This window comes from Xenia sp. Carnegie-2017, unplaced genomic scaffold (assembly GCF_021976095.1).
Source record: "Xenia sp. Carnegie-2017 unplaced genomic scaffold, XeniaSp_v1 HiC_scaffold_22, whole genome shotgun sequence".
Taxonomy (NCBI): Eukaryota; Metazoa; Cnidaria; class Anthozoa; order Malacalcyonacea; family Xeniidae; genus Xenia; species Xenia sp. Carnegie-2017.
In genome coordinates, this window is record NW_025813485.1 from 4,733,303 (window position 1) to 4,752,885 (window position 19,583).

The 19,583-nt window shown below is 34.3% G+C and overlaps 3 protein-coding genes across 5 annotated transcripts; 2 read left to right on the forward strand and 1 right to left on the reverse strand.

The window, feature by feature from the left end:
• The first annotated feature begins 86 nt into the window (after nucleotides 1-86).
• LOC124446939 (phosphatidylinositol-glycan-specific phospholipase D-like) lies at nucleotides 87-8,567 on the forward strand. The gene is made up of 12 exons (XM_046997826.1): nucleotides 87-454; nucleotides 756-976; nucleotides 1,098-1,297; nucleotides 1,569-1,959; nucleotides 2,165-2,433; nucleotides 2,540-2,933; nucleotides 3,054-3,265; nucleotides 3,478-3,741; nucleotides 4,976-5,082; nucleotides 5,394-5,420; nucleotides 5,712-5,852; nucleotides 7,981-8,567. The coding sequence occupies exons 1-12, from the start codon at nucleotides 131-133 to the stop codon at nucleotides 8,035-8,037; spliced, it is 2,607 nt and encodes an 868-aa protein (XP_046853782.1). The 5' UTR covers nucleotides 87-130; the 3' UTR covers nucleotides 8,038-8,567.
• LOC124446942 (ras guanine nucleotide exchange factor B-like) lies at nucleotides 4,934-10,658 on the reverse strand. Of its 2 annotated transcripts, none has more exons than XM_046997831.1 (7): nucleotides 10,338-10,658; nucleotides 9,366-9,489; nucleotides 9,231-9,277; nucleotides 8,709-8,791; nucleotides 8,193-8,292; nucleotides 5,621-7,417; nucleotides 4,934-5,286 (listed from the first exon to the last, which is right to left on the reverse strand). In XM_046997831.1, the coding sequence occupies exons 1-6, from the start codon at nucleotides 10,384-10,386 to the stop codon at nucleotides 5,982-5,984; spliced, it is 1,839 nt and encodes a 612-aa protein (XP_046853787.1). In that variant the 5' UTR covers nucleotides 10,387-10,658; the 3' UTR covers nucleotides 4,934-5,286; nucleotides 5,621-5,981. The 2 variants fall into 2 exon arrangements, with proteins under 2 accessions (XP_046853787.1, XP_046853786.1); XM_046997830.1 differs by having other exon boundaries at nucleotides 4,934-5,546.
• Nucleotides 10,659-10,770: 112 nt separating this feature from the next.
• LOC124446941 (cullin-4A-like) lies at nucleotides 10,771-19,494 on the forward strand. 2 transcript variants are annotated; one of them, XM_046997828.1, is made up of 25 exons: nucleotides 10,771-11,268; nucleotides 12,341-12,560; nucleotides 12,867-12,936; nucleotides 13,014-13,087; nucleotides 13,185-13,283; nucleotides 13,479-13,542; nucleotides 13,676-13,765; nucleotides 13,880-13,962; nucleotides 14,086-14,153; nucleotides 14,218-14,336; nucleotides 14,784-14,927; nucleotides 14,999-15,053; nucleotides 15,134-15,171; nucleotides 15,676-15,742; nucleotides 15,832-15,942; nucleotides 16,278-16,363; nucleotides 16,494-16,601; nucleotides 16,673-16,786; nucleotides 17,382-17,490; nucleotides 17,920-17,993; nucleotides 18,096-18,194; nucleotides 18,265-18,318; nucleotides 18,421-18,519; nucleotides 18,674-18,790; nucleotides 18,881-19,494. In XM_046997828.1, the coding sequence occupies exons 1-24, from the start codon at nucleotides 10,929-10,931 to the stop codon at nucleotides 18,767-18,769; spliced, it is 2,481 nt and encodes an 826-aa protein (XP_046853784.1). In that variant the 5' UTR covers nucleotides 10,771-10,928; the 3' UTR covers nucleotides 18,770-18,790; nucleotides 18,881-19,494. The 2 variants fall into 2 exon arrangements, with proteins under 2 accessions (XP_046853784.1, XP_046853785.1); XM_046997829.1 differs by having other exon boundaries at nucleotides 18,886-19,494.
• Nucleotides 19,495-19,583: the final 89 nt, after the last annotated feature.

Consider the following 19,583-nt stretch of genomic DNA (forward strand, 5'->3'; position numbering starts at 1 on the left):
TGTCCGTGAGGACTGAGGAGACCGAAAGCGACTCATGACGTAACTGACGCGCATTATGTTAATCGCATTAATACATTACATAAACATACTCAATGAATTTTCTTGCATATTGACAAATTTCTGTGGAGAGATGTTGTTTCTACGCGTAATATTCGTCATCATTCATTTGTTAAACTTTACAAACGGTTGTGGTATTTTGACGCATCTTTCCATTGCTAATGAAGCCCTTGAATCATTTTCTGATTCTCAAGAAAGTCATAATTCGAGTTATCGTCACATCATATTGAATAACTATGATGCATTTTATGCAGGGAGCCACTTCCCTGATACAATGTATTCGTCTCTATGTTTTGAAGGCCGCTACCATCAAATATCAGAAGATACCCATTGGGCACCATTTATAAACGCAAGTGTCAACTATATACGGAAAACCTATTCTAAACCATGGAGTAAGGTAAGTTAATAAAAATGGCCATGATCTATTGACAGTTTGGTACATCTCTCTGAATGCAATATAGAATGCGAAAAAAGCGTAATAATAATTTAAACAGAAAAGCTGATGAAAGAAACAATCTTCAGCTTTCAGTCTTTCACCAACTTTGGGTATGAAATAGTTTTTCGATATGATCGACATGTCGTTATCTTTATTTCAGCCAATCCTGATTAAAAGATGAATATTCATGCAGAATTACAACAAGGAAACATATTCTTAGGGTTATTTTTTGTAGTGTTTCAACTTTCACGTCTTTTTGCAGGAAGCAGAAAAACTGATTGCATTTACTTTTGGCGTAGCCTGTCACCAAATCGCAGACATATTATGGCACAGCTTGGGAGTAGATCAAGGTTTTTTACGTGTGATGGCAAATATCAACTTTCACGGTTCCTTTTCAGCCGCCCATGCCCTGGCTGACGTTGGTGGGGACGTGTTCTCAATGTTTGAAGGTGATCTGAAAAACTTTAGCGTTACACCAAAATGGTAGGTTTCGTAAAATAAATCTATATAATACTACATGCGTTCACCATGGGCAAGAGGCTAACAAGGCTGGGCAATTTTGTTTTACATAATTCAAGTAAATTTTATGTCGTTTTTTAATTAGGTACTATCCAGTAGCAGACTTGGTAAAAATTTATAAAGATTTATATGGTGAAAAGAAAGTCAATGCAAATGTGCTAATCAAATGTTCTTCACTTCTTTACGCGGAATGGATCGCTGAAAAGTTGGCTGGAGACTATCTTTATACAATCTTTGCCAGCAAATCTCCTTTTTTGTTGCATCAACTACATGACTACTTTATTGGTAAATATAAATTGGAATAATGTATTCTAAAAAGAAAGAGCAAAATGCGACCAATTTATTGAAGCCAGAGTTTCATAACAAGAAGACTTCTTCCATTTGAAGAAGATTAAGTTCACTCCTAGGAGACATGTACAATAGATTCAAGCTATTTATAAGTTCTCTACTATGAGACGTGAAGATTATGTTTTGCACAAATCATTGTTCATATAGGTTGAGGCTCGCAAAATTGCAACTTTCGTGGAGACTTTTCTTTACATAACATTTTCTATAGGTGGAAAATCTGATATGGCAGCTTGGACGTCGATAATATGGCATGACGTCGTTCATCTTATAGAGTTTGGAAACAGCACATGCGTCATCCCAAGAAATACATTGTACATACGATGTAAAGGCCAGCAAAAAGAAAGAAGTTTATTGAAAGTGAAACAAACAAACTCCGGGTCGGACAAGCAGCGTCAAATATTGTTAATTCATCGAGAAAATGTCAATATGGAAGACATACAGATTACAAAAGCTTTTAGAGGAGTATATTTCAACATTGTAGGTGAAACTTATCACAAAGTCCGTACACTTGAAAAAAAAGAAAAACTATTTCAACAGAGAAAATCTGATAGCAATTCAATCATGTTGACAACGAAGAACAGCTTCGCAAGATTAGGATGGCAAGTGAAAAACATCATTTTTATTTTTTCAGTTTTATTTAACACACTGACACACCAGACTCACATCCGTGACGTACATCTGACCCAGCAGACATCAATTGCTTGTACAATTACCACCTTGTTTTACAATAATGTATAGCTGTATTACACATTACCTTTTCTACCTCACGATTTTACTGAAAATAACAATTTAAATAATTGGCAGGACTTTAATCACTGGAAACTTACCTGGATATGGAAATGTTTTAATCACAGCAGCTCCATGGTACGGCATTCCTGGTGATGGTCAGCATGGCCGAGTTTACATTATATCAACCGACAAAGTTATTGAAACAGGTATTCTTAATGACATTGACAATATCGCTGATCAAATATTGGATGGAAGTGAAAACGAAAGATTTGGATTTTCGTTGACATTGCTGGATTTTAATATGGATGGATTGAACGATTTGGCTGTCAGCGCACCATCGCGTGGTAAGCATCATTTTTAAATATTGAGCGGTTTCAAGTTTTTGATTATTGTTATAAATGCATGATGACGAAGGTAGTATTCATAATTTGCTAACGATTTCTTTTCCAGGGTCAAACAACTTAAGTTATATAGGAACAGTTCATATCTATTATGGAAATGATACCACTGGTGGGGTAAATAGCAAGGCAGATGTTATTATAATCGGTCAACAGAAGTACTACAACCTTGGTACCAGCCTACAAACAGGTGATTTGAACATGGATGGCAACGATGATCTAATTATTGGGTCTAAGTACGCACCGATGGGCGGTGAGCAACGTGGATCGGTCATTGTATTCTTCTCGAAGAAACGAGTCACTACATCACCAGTCTTTTACCTTTCAAGTGAAGCTCAAATGACATTTCAAGGTGAACAGAACTATAGTTGGTTTGGACATGAGGTTCACTTTCACAATAAAACAACTATCGGCTCATTGCTTGTAATATCTGCACCAACATACAGGTGAGAAACTCTAAAAAACTATCAAATGAGATACTGTCATACAGCGGTGGTATAAGCCCATAGTGCATATAAAAAAACAGCATATTTGTCTTCACAACTTTGCAATTTTCTTATTAATAGGATCTGTGCGCTGAAGAATTGTAATTACAACCAAAATGACAAACAAAGTGTTGGAAAAATCTATGGCTACAAACTCTCAGTTGGCGGTGAATGGACACTATCGTTTCAGGTCACTGGACAAAGTTCGTTTTCGCAACTTGGTAATAGTATTGCTCTTGGAAATCTTAACGGACCCGAAGTCGATATTTTATCTGTTTCGTGTCCAACAGGAGGTATATCACATATTTTCTTTCAATTCCACGGTTTTTAACATTACTCATAAAATAAAGGATGTCGAACCTGTTTTATTAAATAAACATGAATCAAATAAAGCGTCCTCAAAGATTGCGTCTTTTTTCTTTCAAAAATAACACCGATTCAGCAGGATTTATCTACATCTATGATAAGTTGAAACTTGAACTACAGTTAACAAACATTTTTTTAGATGTTTTGGGTAAAATCGGGATACATTTGCCACCATACGTACTCCAGCAGGCAGGTCAAGTGTACTTGCTAAGCTTACATACGCTGTTAAACAAAACGAACGTCTATATATCTGATCTGGAATACGTGGCTCTATTCGAAGGAAACCACGATTTTGGAAAATTTGGTTGGCACGTCTCTTGGCAAGATGTCAATGGTGATGGTTTAAGTGATATGATTTTGGGAGCACCTTATCAAACACCAAATGTTTATAAACCAATAGAAGGTAAGTCGTTATTTCTTACTATTCATATTTGTGCTTTTCGGCAATGATGAACACTTTTTTACTCTAATTTTATGCATAAATCTCTGTCAGCTAAACTACTGCGTTATTCATCGTTGATTTGAAACAACCATAAATATTTCTAACCAACTGTACACCATGAGAGAGCAGAAACTCAGAATTCTCAAAATTTGATCTGTTTATTAAAAGCCAAGGGTTTACGAAAAATCGGACCAATTCTTTAGGTGATGAAATTTAGTCTTTGCACGTAGCTATTTAGTAGCAAGAGCAGACACCTTTTTCTTTCATGGATTGCCACCAAGATCATAGCACAATTTTCTAATATAACATGAGCTAAGTATTTAAATTGTAGTAATTTCCCCCAGCAAATTTTCTTTGTTGGCTTTTGTGAACATTTAGTAACGTCGTGAAGCAGAAGTTTGCATTTCAAAACTGATAGGTGCAAAAAAGTGGCCGACTTTTTCAACCATTTTGCCATTTTTCTGACAACCACCTTTTTGTTTCCGCTTCGTTGAATAAAATTCTCGAGAGTCATTTTTTCTATATTTACCAAAAGGAGCACTACCAAACAGTGCAGCCAATTCAAAATGCTCGAGTTCTTTACCACAATTCCACCTCCAAGTTTGACACAATATATTCTTACAAATTCAAGTTCGATGCTCCAGCGAGCAAACCACAGGGAAAGACAAGAACAAGGTTTACGAGCTACTAGATTTTGAATAACAGTAAAAAATATAAACCACATTTTTATCGCAAAGATAATGCACATTATAACTTAAAATTATATTTAGACAAGATTGGACATTTTGCGCCATCAGAAGTAACACAGTAACACTCATCACCACAAAATAACCAAATTCACCTAGTCCCAGACCCTTGTCCCTTGAATGCGCCATCAGAAGTAACACAGTAACACTCATCACCACAAAATAACCAAATTCACCTAGTCCCAGACCCTTGTCCCTTGAATGCGCCATCAGAAGTAACACAGTAACACTCATCACCACAAAATAACCAAACTCACCTAGTCCCAGACCCTTGTCCCTTGAAGACGCTTAGATAACGCGTAAGTAGTAATAGTATTAGTGATGAACGAATCTTCATAGTCACAAACAGATCGTTTTTCAAGACGTCATATCGCTGTGATCAGCCTTTCTACTCTAGTGCATCTTTCTTGATGATGAAATAATTTAATAAGTATCCTCGTTTTTTATAGACGAAAAAGGAGCACTGTACATCTATTTTGGTGGTGAAACTTTCCCCATGGGCAACGCAACGCGGAATTGTGGGCTTCGAAGCTTACAGCCCTGCCCAAGAAAAAAGGCAAGTTTCTTTAAATTTCCTTTGTTTGTTTGTTTAGGCTTTTAAAAACCCTATTTACATTCACTTAAAGTGTTTTGTAAACATTGTTGCTTCACAACACTTCACTCGTCCAATCTTTAACTATATCATTTACAACAAACCTTTATCCATGATAAACTCTTCTCTTAAGTATGTCTTCCAATATTATATTATAGAACATGGATACTAGTAAAATAAGAAAGGTGGAACTAGTTTTGCACAAAGAATATAAAATGTTTCATTTTCATTTTGTTAATGCTCTTCTCATCACATATTTTTGTTAAATTCTACAGGCATCCATATACCTATCTCCAAATCAGGTTTGTGACAATCCAAATTTCTAAATGCACAACCCGTAATATACTTCATCGCATAAATAGTAATTAGCTGGTATTTTTGTTGATTTTCGATCCAATTTTTCGATCCAGATATTGCTTTATAACGAGCTTTAAATTCCAAACATATGGATTTAGGAGTTTATTGAATACGTAGTTGCATTCAGGATAAAATTTTTACGTACCTATAATACTAAAAATATGGACGGCATACTTAAAACCTTTCCAAGTATCAAGAAATAATTTTATCCCCATTTATCCATTTATTCTTGGTAGATGTATAGCCATTTTGGACAAGGTACAGCTGCGTTGACATTCAACAAGACACAAAGTATTGCCGTTTCTGCTCCAAGACAAGACACCATCTCAATACATAATGGTGTGATTTACTTATTCCCTATTCATTCACATCTTTCGGTAAGTTTGAATTTTTGTTCATTTTCCAGCAATGACACCACAACCGATTAAGTTTTAAAAGAATAACATAAATATTTAACCATAATTCCTTCATTTACGCCCACCAGTCAAATGCAAAAATTGTACCCTTTACCAATAAGGTGGAAAAAGATGGGATGTAAAAGTTCCAATATTAAACCCCGGGGGGTCGAAATTATGTGCCAAGTGATTAGCATGATCTCCGCTTACGCTAGAAATCATTGGATCGCTTCCTTTGCCAAATGACTGAATTAGATTTGGATTAATTGTTGCCATATGAGCGCTGGAATCCGAGCGAGAGATGAGATTATCGATGGCAAAGTCTGAGGTAAATTCAGTCTGCCCTATAAGTGACTCTGTGGAGAAATCCGTGAATATGTTGCCAGTGGATGGCGGAATTGCTCCAGAATCTTGACCTGTGGTTGACGAACGGGTTGAAGAGCTTGCGTTTACAGAAAACGTATCGGTATTTCCAACAAGTGAAAGAGCAGAAAAATTTGAGAAACTTTGAGGGGCCGCAGTGGTTGGTGTTGAGTTGCCATTTATAAGAGAATTTCGGTGAGTCAATGTAAATGTATTTTGAATAACTGGTTGATTAACAGGGTTATTAACCAGTGCGATATCACTACTCGTTTCTTGACGTCCGATTAGAGATTCTGCAGAGAAATTCAAGGGGTTTCCGGTGGTGGTAGCCTGCTGTCGATTGTGGCTACTGTGATTTCCAGTTAAGGCATCAATACTATAAGGTAGTTGCGAAATACTTCCTTGCACAGAATTAGATCCTATCGACCGCATTTGTTGCGCTTGTGAAAAAGCTTTATCAACCGAAGACGTTTCCGCAGTGTCAGTCTGTTGATGAGGCAGATGTTCCATACCAGTCATGTTGGCAACACTTAGAATCATAGCTGTTTGAGATTGTGGCATGAAGGAAGCTTGCCCTATAGTGTTGGATGGTGTTACTCTAGATACTTCGGTAGCTTTAGGGATGAGTGAAGCAAGATGCGTCGACGTTGAGGGTACTGCTGCCGAGCTACTTCGACGTGTAGTCGCTAGTGGATTACTTTGTCTCGAAGTATTGTTTGAAATCCTGTTGGTACTTTTGGCACCAGATGAAGTTTTTGCCACCGCATTTAGTGGCCTCTTATTCGTTAACGTTAAAGCTTGTGAATCTTCATTGACTGGCAACGTTGTAATCTGCCGTTCGTCATTCCTTTGCCTGGAGTTTGTTGTTGTCACCTGTTCTTTACTGTGACTTGATAAAATCGACGTCACTGAAAGACAGTTGGTAACAGTCGACATTATCGTCGCTGTCGGAGTCGAATGAAAAGACCTGGATGCTTCATTTACATTAGAGCCAATAGAAGGTCTACATTGAGGATAGGTAGAGTTTCGAGGTGAAGACGTTGCTCTCATTGCGGTTGTTATTAATGACGAATCACTCCAAGTGCTTGGTAATGACACTTTGTTCTGATGAATAAGTTGTGAAAGACGTTTATTCTCATCTTCAAGCTTGTTTACCTTATTTCTTAATTCCGTCACTTCTTGTTCTATACAAGAAATACAACTCAATAAAATAGTAACCGAGAATTTTTCAAATCCGATTAACTAGCAAGTTTGCCATATAAATATTATTCACATTGTGGAAAATAGTATTTTTCCTCACACAGCTCCTGCTGAACAAAATCTAGCGGCGATTAGGCAGGCTTTTCATTCAGAAAACAAAACATAATTCACTGAAAATTGAATGCATTTACTCACAATATAACTTGCAATAAAATTCGTAGTTCAATAAATACGTAGAAAGTTTTAACATGCAGTGTGTAAACATAAATTGGTTGACATTAGTGAAGAAGCAGCTGAAAACATCTGCCCTTTAAAAAGTGATTATTGATCGCAACAATAAAAAAACTTGCAAGCAGCTAAACATGATAAGTTTAGTCAAACAAAGTAAAAAAGTGACTTTGTTGAAATGACTGCGATTTCTGGGAAAACAAAAAGCGGTGCGTTATCAGCTATAAACACACAAATAGAAAATAATAAAAACGTTTCCCGCAGCTTGATGGACGCCATTAACATAAATTGCTCTTGAAAGGTCATTTATTTTTCATAGGTACAAAACAAAAGAAAAAACATCTACGCAAGAATGAAGAATAACATTGCTGTATAGATGCAGCAGGAAACAGTGATCAGATTTTTGAATAAAGTAATCAATATATTCTAGTATTAAGTGATTTAAAACACGTATTACATACATTGTAACAATTATTTACCATTCAATTAATCATCCACAAAACTTCTACGAACAAGCTCTACTTGACTTACCTAGTATATCTTTGCTAAGTTTGAGTTGATTAAACTGGCTGCTCATTTGATTGAGCTCCTCAATATATTCACAAGCTGTTTCCAACACATAGTTTTTACTCTATAAATATAATAAAAACTCACTAGGGTGAAATTGCATATTGAATATTTTGATGGCTAGTAAAATACATTAATTATTCAATACGTAGTTATTTTCGATTTTGATTGGTTAGCCATCTACAAATAATTTTTGAAATTCGTAATTATGATGGTAATGTACAAATAATTCATGGTATTCTGTAAGTATGACGTCTATCTTCAAATAATAGTTTGTGGGACAATTGTAAGAAACTGAATGAACCGCCTGACAAGGACACAATATTTGAAAATGTTTTATATTGGAGTGTCAATTGTTTTGTGTTTTACTAAAATACTTTTGGGCAGTTGTATTTATTGAGCTCAGATTTCGCATGAAATCTAGAATTATGTCTGGATGATTGATATCGCGCTCAACCTCATTCAATAATTTTTTATTACCTGTTTTGTAACACGATGGCGAGGTAACAAATCTGCTAACTTCTTGATCCAGTTTGTGATCTTATCTTTGCGACGTTTCTCAACTACATAAATTTAGGGGAATAAAGTCATTTCACTAGAAAATGCAAAATAATAGACAATAAATGGCAGGCAGGGTCTGAATTATCGTTATAAACTTGTTGTTTTACGAAAACTTACGTCTCACTTCCCCCGAATTGTCACTAAAGTGAGGGCGTGCATTTTTCATGTTGACGTACGTAGTATTCTTTAGAGATACTCTTACAAACTAAGTAACTTGAAAAATGTACTCCATCATATTTTGTTGAGAATAAGACTCAAAACATTTTGATCAAAATTTTAACTTTTTTTATCTGTACTTATACCTTTATTTTTGTAAAAATATTAATATATATCGTTAGATGACGTTCTACAGTCTTTTGCTTGGCCATCGCCTGTGCCTGACAAACTTATTCGAAAAAATGAAATCAAATTCATTCATTATTTGATTCACAACATATTTACCTTCATTATGAACAATTCTCCTTCGATTTTGCTGAGCAATGCCCCCACTAAATAAAGCAATATAACACAAAAGAATGTAGGAATAATTGTTTGAAGTTATAACACAACATATCAAGTACTGCAACATTACTTTACCTCAAGACAATATCGGATGAAATATAGTATGGTGTTTGTGTATTGTTAGGTGTTGCAAAGCGAAAAGAAAGCATACTAGTTGGCACAGGATTGCCAGGTATTGATGTCACAGGTGGTGCACTACCTAGTAAACAAAGTTTTTGATTGTAAAATTTTTATTAAAAGGTCCAAAGATATGTAATTTTCTCATTGAAAATTTTTTCATTTCAAATACTTTCAATTTAATTCAAGGCTACCATTAGTACAAGTAACAAACACTATATAGTCATAGAAACAGTTAATTTATATACCTACTATAGTTTTCATTGTGATAAACTATTAAACTACCAGCTTTAGTATTCAATACAAAGAGTAATGCGGCCTTTTTTACAACAATTGACGATAATGTAAACATGTAGCATTAATAAAATAAATCTTATCAATATGTTGTGAATCAGAAAAAGAAACCAGTGTGTATTGTTTAAAAATTCAACATTAATTGTTTATGGGGTAAATTGCCATTTTTTAATGACAAGATTTCTTCAATGGAGTCAATTGATATTTTTTGCTGGTCAACTAATGATATGACCGCTGTCCTGTGATATGTGTATTGTCTTTTTGTAGCGAAAATTTCTCTTCATGCATGGTGTTTTGTTTCCATAGAACTTAATTCATTAGCAAAGGTTATAACTGTGGTAAATGTTGAACTAAATTTCTGTTATAAAATGACAATAATTAACAACTAACACATGGATTTTCATATAGTTTTGAGGCTTATTCATTTTGAAAGCATATGTTTAGCGATATGATTTTATTAAACGTAAGTATAGACGCGATGACTTGTCTTGTTAAACATTTTGCTGGCAGGCAGATTTGAGTGTTTTATACAACACAAGCAACAATGGTTAACCTCCCTTGGGATTATTCTGAATGCCAGCAAAACGACTCACAGTTATACAAACATAATTGGATATTAGATTGTAGAAAACCTACCATTGCTGGAGATTAAAGCAGTACCACTTTGCGTAGATGCAGCATTCATCTTAGTGCAATTAATATTCAAATTTCTTACAATGTATTGCTTCAAAATAATTCTAACATGAGTGAAGAGTGACCAGACTTGATGTACAAAAATCTATCGACTATCAGAAACCAGTTGATTTAGTTTCTTTTATCACATTTATCCAACTTCATGAAAAAAATTCTTGATTAAAGCAATCTTTGTATTCTTTTTCTTTCATCCAGTGATACCATAACTGCGAAAAATTATGTCTTAAAGGTGGACTTTGAATGCTCTAAAAAGCTTTTTCCATTTTAGACAGGTTTGTTTTGTCAATAGAAATTTTGAAACAAGGAAACTACCGCTATGACTAAAAGATTTTACTGCGGGCTCTTTTGAATAGAGCCCAGTCTTCACATAAAATGGTAAATTCACGGTTTGCGAATTGCATGATTTGTGATTGTATTGGTGATTTGTTGAAGGGACCAAAATAAATGCAGTGTGAAGGTATTTTCTTCATTTTCTTTTCTGTGATATATTTCTAAGAAGTAATATCAGAAAGAGTAATTGTCAAGATAGAATGAATGCTGCCCTCTGAGAATATTCAGAGATCAAGGGAGTTGAACGACGACCCAGTAGAAAGATATGAATGCAGCAAAGAGAACGTCAACAAAAAAAGAAAGCGGCAAAATAATGTAAAGAACGGTAATCGTGGACAAACTGAGCTCGATCTTATAGATCTTTTACCAAGTAAGAGACGGAATATAGAAATGGACGAGGAAAATGTGGATGAAGGAAAAAATGCTGGATTTGGGTCACCAGGCAGGAACTTCTCTGCGTTCACTAACAATCACCTCAATGAACGTTCGCCTCTTAACGCTAAAATAACTGGTACCAAAAAACTTGTTGTAAAGAATTTCAAAGGTATGTATACATTTTTAGTCATTTCGTTGAAAATATTGTGTTATGTAAATTACCAATACTGTACATGGTGGCACATGGTATTCTGCTGGAAATGTATTGTGTTTGAAGGTCAATTTTCAACTCTCAGATGAAATCCTAAATGATCAACTCTGTCCATTAACTTGGACCCTGTTTAGATGGTTGTTTCAACCTGGTTTGGAAACTGACATTCCCAGCTACTTTTTGATTATGCAAAACAGCAAACTGGTGACATGTATCTATAGCGATAAATAGAGTATTCACTGTACTATGGCCAGAATTACAAAGACCAAATGTGCTTTTTCATTTTTTGGTCAAAAATGAATTCAATGTTACGCACATCACTGTATTGCTATCTATTTGTCTCAAAATCAATTATTGTGCACGTCCATTGCTTTGAGTCAAATGGTCTGCTTATGCCTATGGATGTAGATCGTCCATGTTAGTAGAGTCCTGAATGAGAAGGAGTGAAGGTTGATTTGTTTTTACACTGAAGATGACTACCACTAAGGTTGTTGAAACATCAGTCAACATCAACAACAACAGTCCTTCTCAGGACTCCACTAACCTGGACGATCTACATGTAATGATACTCCTGGGTTCAAACCATTTACTCTATGGTCTGCTTATGTTAATTGATAAAATATGAATTGCTGAGTATGTAAGAATTAATGTTCATTAATTCACATCATTTACTAGTAAATCTTTACTTTATTTCTTTAATTATTTATTTTATTGGCAGCTTAGCTCATAGATTACACTTGTGAAGTATGTAAACATTATTTTTTCCTCTTAACAAGCACTTCAATTCACAATTAACAACTTAATTTTTATAAAGTAAATGTAAAACATAATTGGCAAATGTTTAACTTTGACATTTTGCCCATTGTGTAAAATTTGTAAAAAATGCCTAGACATAATCATATTATCATTAAAGATAATCAACTATTTAAATACCTTGTTTTACATTGAGGTAGTTTGAAATCAAAGCCAAGTTGTAGTGGGCAGTTAAAGTTGCATTTTTGGTTTTGAATTTTATTTCTTTAATATTTAGCTAAGCCAAAGTTACCTGACAACTTTCAAGATCTTACTTGGGGAAACTTAAAAGAAGCTATACATGCCATTCACAATAAAACTTCAATATCTTCAAGTTTAGAAGATCTATACAAAGCTGTTGAGAACATGTGTTCACATAAAATGTCCACTGTTCTTTACGAACAATTGAAAGAGGAATGTGAGAAACACATCAAGTCAAACTTGCCTTGTTTCACAGAATATCCTTTTTTTATGTGACTAATAATGATATTAATTATAATAATAATAAAAAAACTTACTTAGTTAAGGTAACACACAACAGCAAATGCTGACAAATCTATAAAAAATTTTTAAAGATTCTGCATAATTTTCAAAAATTTAATTTTCCATAAGCCATCAATACCTTCCTCTATGATGTACAACAATAACCAGTCAATATATGTGAGGGCAGACATTTATACATTAATCTTTATGCTTCTTTTTCTTGTTTTTATTTCACTTTACAAATACTGTTATTCTCATGCTTTTCTTTAACAATATCCTATTGATTCTTTGGACTGTAATCTATATCTGACAAGACTAAATCATTGTTGGGAAGATCACTGTCAGCAAATGGTATGAAATTTGATTTGTCAACTTTATAGGTATGCTCATGATAGTCAATGTTCTTATGTCATTGCTTTTTGTTCTAGATAATGATACGAAGCATTTTTTTATCTTTGGATCGAACTTATGTTTTGCAAAATCCATCCATTCTTTCAATATGGTTAGTACGGTCTATCAAGCAGTTTGATTTTTTGCGACAATGAATATAATTTATAGAATTAGATATAGAGAGAAGCAAATTTTGACGTTTTATTTAGGGATATGGGTCTTCAGCTTTTTCGTATGCACATTGTTGACAATCAGATTGTTGAGGAAAGGACCATAGAAGGATTGCTGTCATTGATAGAACAAGAAAGGTTAGTTTCATGTGTACAAGTTACGGATCGCCAAAAGTGATGTTCATATAATTATACTATTTTGATGAAGATCTAAATGTAATCAATGTTATCATCAAGTTATTTAGCATGAAAAACTAGCTAAGTGATAAGATTGAGATGTAACAGTTCTTACATTGCTGCTCTATCTGTATTGTTGTGTGTTTATCATTTCAGGAATGGGGACGCAGTGGATCGTATATTACTTAAAAGTCTGCTTCGCATGCTTTCTGATCTTCAGGTGTTATACCTATCCTACAGTTAAACTGCAAGGGGAAGACAGGATTGGACTTTTATTTAAAACATTATATGTATTATCGAGCATTATTTGTGCGTGTTTTCCCCCTGGCTACCCATTTTCGTCGTTTTTACAGATGTACCATTCTTCATTTGAAAAGAGATTCATAAAAGCGACGGACATACTCTATGCTGCTGAAGGAGACCGTTTAATGCTAGAAACTGAAGTTAGTTTGACTTAAGGCAATCGTGAACAGTAACACGTACACGAATTATAAGAGCACATTGCATTTACATGAGGTAATGTTGAACAAAGTCAGTATTTCATAACTTTTCTGCAGGTTCCAGAGTATCTTGAACACGTACGCAGAAGACTTCAAGAAGAAAACGAACGTTTGCTCTACTATTTGGATCATTCAACCAAGTAAAGTATTATAACCAGTGAGCTATGCTAGCAACCATAGCAACCAGTGAGCTATGCTAGCTGAGCTCCAGTGTATCTGTTCCCTCGCAGAATAACATCATCATTATAATGATCTTTTTCTAGAAAGCAGTTAATACCATGTGTAGAGAAGCAACTGCTGGGAAAGCACTCGCAAAACATTCTACAGAAGGGTAAATATTTTAGGTGAACATTGGCTGGTATTTTTTATTCACTCGTGATCTTTCTCAAATGAAGGATTTGAGAAATTGATGGATGGCAGTCGAATGAAATATCTCACATTAATATATCAACTTTTTGGGAGAATACGAAAAGGTCTAGAGGATATATGTGTTGCATTCAGTAATTACATAAAGGTAAGAAAAGAAAATATGACGACTTAGCTTCATAGGTCACGATTTTGAATATTAAATATTATTTTCTCTATTTTAACTTATTAATTCACTTTTCTGCCTATGCACGAATTACGTTATACATATTTGTGTAATTTCATTGTCTACATATTATTACATATTTTATGTGATGACTCGACACTTTTTGTTAGGAAAGACAAATGAACACGAAAGCCAATGTCACGAGCAATAGTAAATTTGTCTTTAAAAATATTATAATTTGTCCCTGTGTCACTATACTTTGCCCAATCACGCAATCTTTCCTCCTAAATAATGCATAGTCCAAAAATATGTTTTGAATCTGTGATTTTAACTCATCTCATATCATATTTTTGACCTGGATGTGCAAGTCTCTGATGTCTTTTAAATTTTCTTATTTCTATTACGGTTTTTATTGTTTTCACTATGCAGAGATGTGGCTTAGAAATTGTTGTTACAGAGGATCCAGAAAAAGATAAAACGATGGTTCAAGATTTGCTTGATTTTAAGGAGAAATTAGATAAAATCATCAAAGAATCGTTTTTGGAACACGAGAAATTTAAAAATGCTATGAAAGTAAGTAATATAGAACAATTAGATACCAATTCTCACTTCGGTCATGAGCTCATGAAGCTTTGAATGTTTAGGACAGTTTTGAAAATTTTATTAACAAGAGACCAAACAAACCAGCAGAACTCATAGGTAAGTGATGGACGCGCACAACTTAAGATTATCGAGTTTTAAAAACAACAACGGACATGAAAATTCTGCTTCTATTTCAGCTAAATTTATCGACATAAAACTTCGAGTTGGCAACAAGGTGACTGGGAAGATTTTATAGCTATTGCGGGATGCTTGATGTAATGTAGAATGTTAAATGACTGGGAAGATTTTATAGCTATTGCGGGATGCTTGATGTAATGTAGAATGTTAAATGACTGGGAAGATTTTATAGCTATTGTGGGATGCTTCATGTAATGTAGAATGTTAAATGACTGTAGAAGATTTTATAGCTACTGTGGGTTGCTTGATGTAATGTAGAATGTTAAATGACTGTGGAAGATTTTATAGCTACTGTGGGATGCTTGATGTAATGTAGAATGTTAAATGACTGTGGAAGATTTTATAGCTATTGTGGGATGCTTGATGTAATGTAGAATGTTAAATGACTAGGGAAGATTTTCCATGTAGTAGCAATGAAATGACAATTCATTGCTTCAGTCATATCAAAATATCGAGCCACAAATCGAATTTGTAATGCTGAAGTAAAAGATTTGCATGATATGGTTGCATTATTATCACTTTTTATTTTCCTCTATTTTAGGAATCAACGGAAGACGAATTAGAGAAACTTCTCGATAGAATAATGGTTCTCTTTCGATATATTCAAGGTATTTATGGCAGTTGTGTAGCTTTCTCCTTTTTATGTCTAGTCTTCCGTGTTAGGTCTCGTATGATATACTCTATGTTGTTTTGCTAGGAAAAGATGTTTTCGAAGCCTTTTACAAAAAAGACTTAGCGAAGCGTCTCCTTGTTGGTAAAAGTGCATCAGTTGATGCAGAGAAGTCTATGCTTTCTAAATTAAAACAAGGTGAACGCAAGCATATGTAGATAATGTAGTTCATCATAGATTATGAAAATCAAACGGAAATCAGTTAGCTCTCATAGCTTAGATTTTAACAAGCGTATTTCTGTGCTAATGATGTACGCTGCATTTTCATTTGACCAGAAGCCACTGTTTTGTAATTATGCCTTCATATCAGGTGCAATACATATAAATAAATAGCTTGAGGAAGGATTAGATCAGTGTTAAGATTGGCTATCATCATAAATGCATGTATGTGGCATTGTGTCTTTGCTCCTAAGATCTGACTTGTATCGCTCATAATATATTGGTCTGGAAATATGACTATCATTATGTTTCAGAATGTGGTGCGTTATTTACTATAAAACTGGAGGGTATGTTCCGTGACATGGAATTATCTAAAGATGTGATGGTGCAGTTTAAGCAGGTTTACATCAGTATATCAAATATTAGTACAATGCATCTTATCTTGTTGCAACTATATTGCCGCTTTTTGTTTCTGATTTTTTTTGTCAATGCTTCAAGGCAAAAAAACAACCTACGTGTATTTGTTGCAGCATTTGCAAAATCAACATCTACCAAGTAATATTGATATGGTAGTGAATATTTTGACGTTCGGGTTTTGGCCAACGTATACTCCGGTAGAGATTAATCTACCTACTGAGGTTTGTAAAACATTACACTAACGCGCTTGTTTTTTTTATTTATTCTCCACGTGATGCAATTGTTCTTATAGATGTTACGCTATCAAGAAACATTCAAGAAATTTTACCTTGCCAAACATAGTGGACGAAAACTTCTTTGGCAGAATACGCTGGGACATTGTGTACTAAAAACAGAATTTTCGAAGGTAAGTTTTTGTTCTTCCACAATTCTTTGGTGCAATGCACGTCTCTAATTACAATACATGCTTTATACATTAACTCAATGTAGTGCAATCAAACGCTCCTAGCTCTGACATCCACAACCGTGAAATAGCAATCGGCAGTTGTTTGATGTAGTTTCTCTAAAAATAAAAACTAAAAATATTCCCTACGCGTGGTTCGTTCAGTTGCTTAAAACCTTTGAAAAGTCGTCAACATGAAAAATCAATTTAAAGGGCACTTGAGAAGTCCTTGAACGTCCTTAAAAAATCAAAACTAAAGAAAGGACTTGAAAAGTACTTACATATTAATTATCCAGATTTGAAATGAGACTTCGTAATGTCCGGACATATCTAAACTGGATGTATGTTTTGAGTTGCTAAATTTGTAAAACCATTAGTTATTACCCCCAAAATTTGACTTGTGGAAATTTTTATTGCGCGAACCTTGATGTAATACGTAAGCTCTATATTTTTGCCGTAATGCAATCAAATATTCCTCGAACTTACACAATAACAAGAGGCATTTCGTGATTCTGAGCTATCAGTGATGTCTTATAACAAACGTTTTTGTTTTTACAAGGGCAATACGAAAGAACTTCAAGTATCTTTGTTTCAAGCACTTGTTCTTCTCTTGTTCAACGATAGAATTAATATTCCTTACGAAGATATCCGTAACGAAACTAGAATAGGTAACTTCATTAAAATGTTTTTATTCTTCAGTTACTACGTTAAACTATTCGGTGAATCTCCATGAAAGGGGAATTGCTTGCATGAAATTAACGAGAGCCAATAATTTTCGGTATCTATATAAACAACTATTTTAAAAACGCAGAGTAGTTTTCTTGAACCTGAGGATGGTATTTAGATATCGAAGTATATCGTTTTATATCGTTTCGTAATTTTGTTGGTCCTCATCAATTTCATGTAGCCAACTATGCACTGCAATGTTTTACAGTTAAAAATCTAGCACGATGTTGAATTGTTGCTCCGATGGTGGCATGCGAAACGTTGTTGACATTAGTATCAATAAAATCACACAATAATCGAATTTTTTGGGCGGGGGGGTTTAACAAGGTTATGTTGCGTATATTTTACGAGAAATTCGTTTCTAATTATAGAGGATGGCGAACTTCGCAGAACGTTGCAGTCACTTGCTTGCGGAAAAGCCAGGGTTATTCAAAAGTCACCCAAAGTAAAGGATTAAATTCTCGAGAACATCTCATTGAATAACATGCTTTTGAAATCTGAATATGACGCGTTGAACTCAATTTGTTTGACTTATTGTTATTTAAAGGGCAAGGATATTGGTGAAGATGATACATTCGCATTCAATTTTGACTTTAAACATAAGTTATTCCGTATTAAGATCAACCAGATTCAAATGAAAGAGACGGTGAGCTCACATGCCATTTTATTTCTCGAAAAAATACGATGACTACTAAATTTTCCTAATGTTTTATCAGCCCGAAGAAAACATCAACACTACAGAGCGTGTTTTCCAAGACAGACAATATCAGGTACATGCATGAACTGCTTTTCTGTTTTAATAGTCAATTATTCTTGCAATTTTTTTAGTTTTAATATGGATGTTTCTTGTTTCAAACTATTTAAAACTTCAGATCGACGCTGCTCTTGTGCGAATAATGAAAACAAGAAAAGTTCTAAGTCACAACTTACTTGTTGCTGAAGTTTACAATCAGTTGAAGTTTCCTGTAAAGGTAAGATATTGAACCCTACTATAGTAATGTTTGCTGGTGTCCATAGCTACCTATCCTTAAAGCTCTTTTTATAAGTCAAATGAAATTGAAATTGTACTTCGTTCTGGTTGTTGTATTTTTGTTTGATCACTTACATTCATCTTCATAACAATAGCCTACTGATTTGAAGAAACGGATTGAAAGTTTGATCGAGCGTGATTATATGGAAAGAGATAAGGATGTACAAAATCAATATCATTATGTAGCATAATGCATCTGACGTCCTCGCTCAGTGAGTAGTTTCTCAAACACAGTGTATTTAATGCAGTCATAAACATTAATGACAGATGAAATTGTCTCATTTTTTATTGGTTTTCTTCAGTACAGAGTGTTGTCAGACTATGGTAAAGAATGATTTCCTACATCTTACGGCTTTACAGTTTCTTCAAATTGTGTTAGAAGTTGCTTTATTGTCATAAAAAGCTGAATTATACTGTGAAATGTGCAATTCCTGCTCACCAATATCTGAAGGTGATAATATCGCTCCATAGGTCGTGTTTAGCGTGCGCCATAATCCTTACTTAGTGAGTTTAAGTTGTGCGTATATAGCTGTGACAAATTAGAGCCATGATTTTATTGAAAGAAGAAAGAATTTGGTATTTGCTAACTGATACGTGGCATGATTACGATGCTTCACCTACGATCCTCGTTGGACTATTGGTACAAAGAGATGACCATTAAAACGTGTTGTCTTGGGTGCAGTTGTGTTATGGTGAAAAAAATTTGCCAGTAAAAATACGTGAATTCATGAGAAACCTCTCTCTTACCTAACTTGTAAGATAGCTCTTGATGATGATTTTAGAGAATGAACAGACATTGTAAGCTTTATCCTTTTCTCTTAAAAGCTCTAACTGCATGCAGTGTTCAGGTGCTCTCATAAAAAATATTGTAAAATATACAATGAGAAAGTAAGAAATAAAAATATTGATTATTGAACCACGAGTCAATTTCTTTTATGACTGTAAACAAAACAAATAAACCAATTCAGTTCATTGTCATGGCTGAAGTTATAAAAAGACATAATT

What these genes read in the sequence shown, in the direction of transcription:
- LOC124446939 (XM_046997826.1), top strand. Translation starts at nt 131, where the DNA reads ATGTTGTTTCTACGCGTAATATTCGTCATCATTCATTTGTTAAACTTT. An exon ending in TGTCAGCGCACCATCGCGTG is followed by an intron (nt 2,434 to 2,539) that starts GTAAGCATCATT and finishes TTTCTTTTCCAG; the next exon opens with GGTCAAACAACTTAAGTTAT. An exon ending in TGTTTATAAACCAATAGAAG is followed by an intron (nt 3,742 to 4,975) that starts GTAAGTCGTTAT and finishes CGTTTTTTATAG; the next exon opens with ACGAAAAAGGAGCACTGTAC.
- LOC124446942 (XM_046997831.1), bottom strand. Translation starts at nt 10,386, where the DNA reads ATGAATGCTGCATCTACGCAAAGTGGTACTGCTTTAATCTCCAGCAAT. An exon ending in GCCATCGTGTTACAAAACAG is followed by an intron (nt 8,293 to 8,708) that starts GTAATAAAAAAT and finishes TTATATTTATAG; the next exon opens with AGTAAAAACTATGTGTTGGA. An exon ending in ACTTAGCAAAGATATACTAG is followed by an intron (nt 7,418 to 8,192) that starts GTAAGTCAAGTA and finishes TTTCTTGTATAG; the next exon opens with AACAAGAAGTGACGGAATTA.
- LOC124446941 (XM_046997828.1), top strand. Translation starts at nt 10,929, where the DNA reads ATGCTGCCCTCTGAGAATATTCAGAGATCAAGGGAGTTGAACGACGAC. An exon ending in AACTTGCCTTGTTTCACAGA is followed by an intron (nt 12,561 to 12,866) that starts ATATCCTTTTTT and finishes ACAATATCCTAT; the next exon opens with TGATTCTTTGGACTGTAATC. An exon ending in AAGATCACTGTCAGCAAATG is followed by an intron (nt 12,937 to 13,013) that starts GTATGAAATTTG and finishes TTTTTGTTCTAG; the next exon opens with ATAATGATACGAAGCATTTT.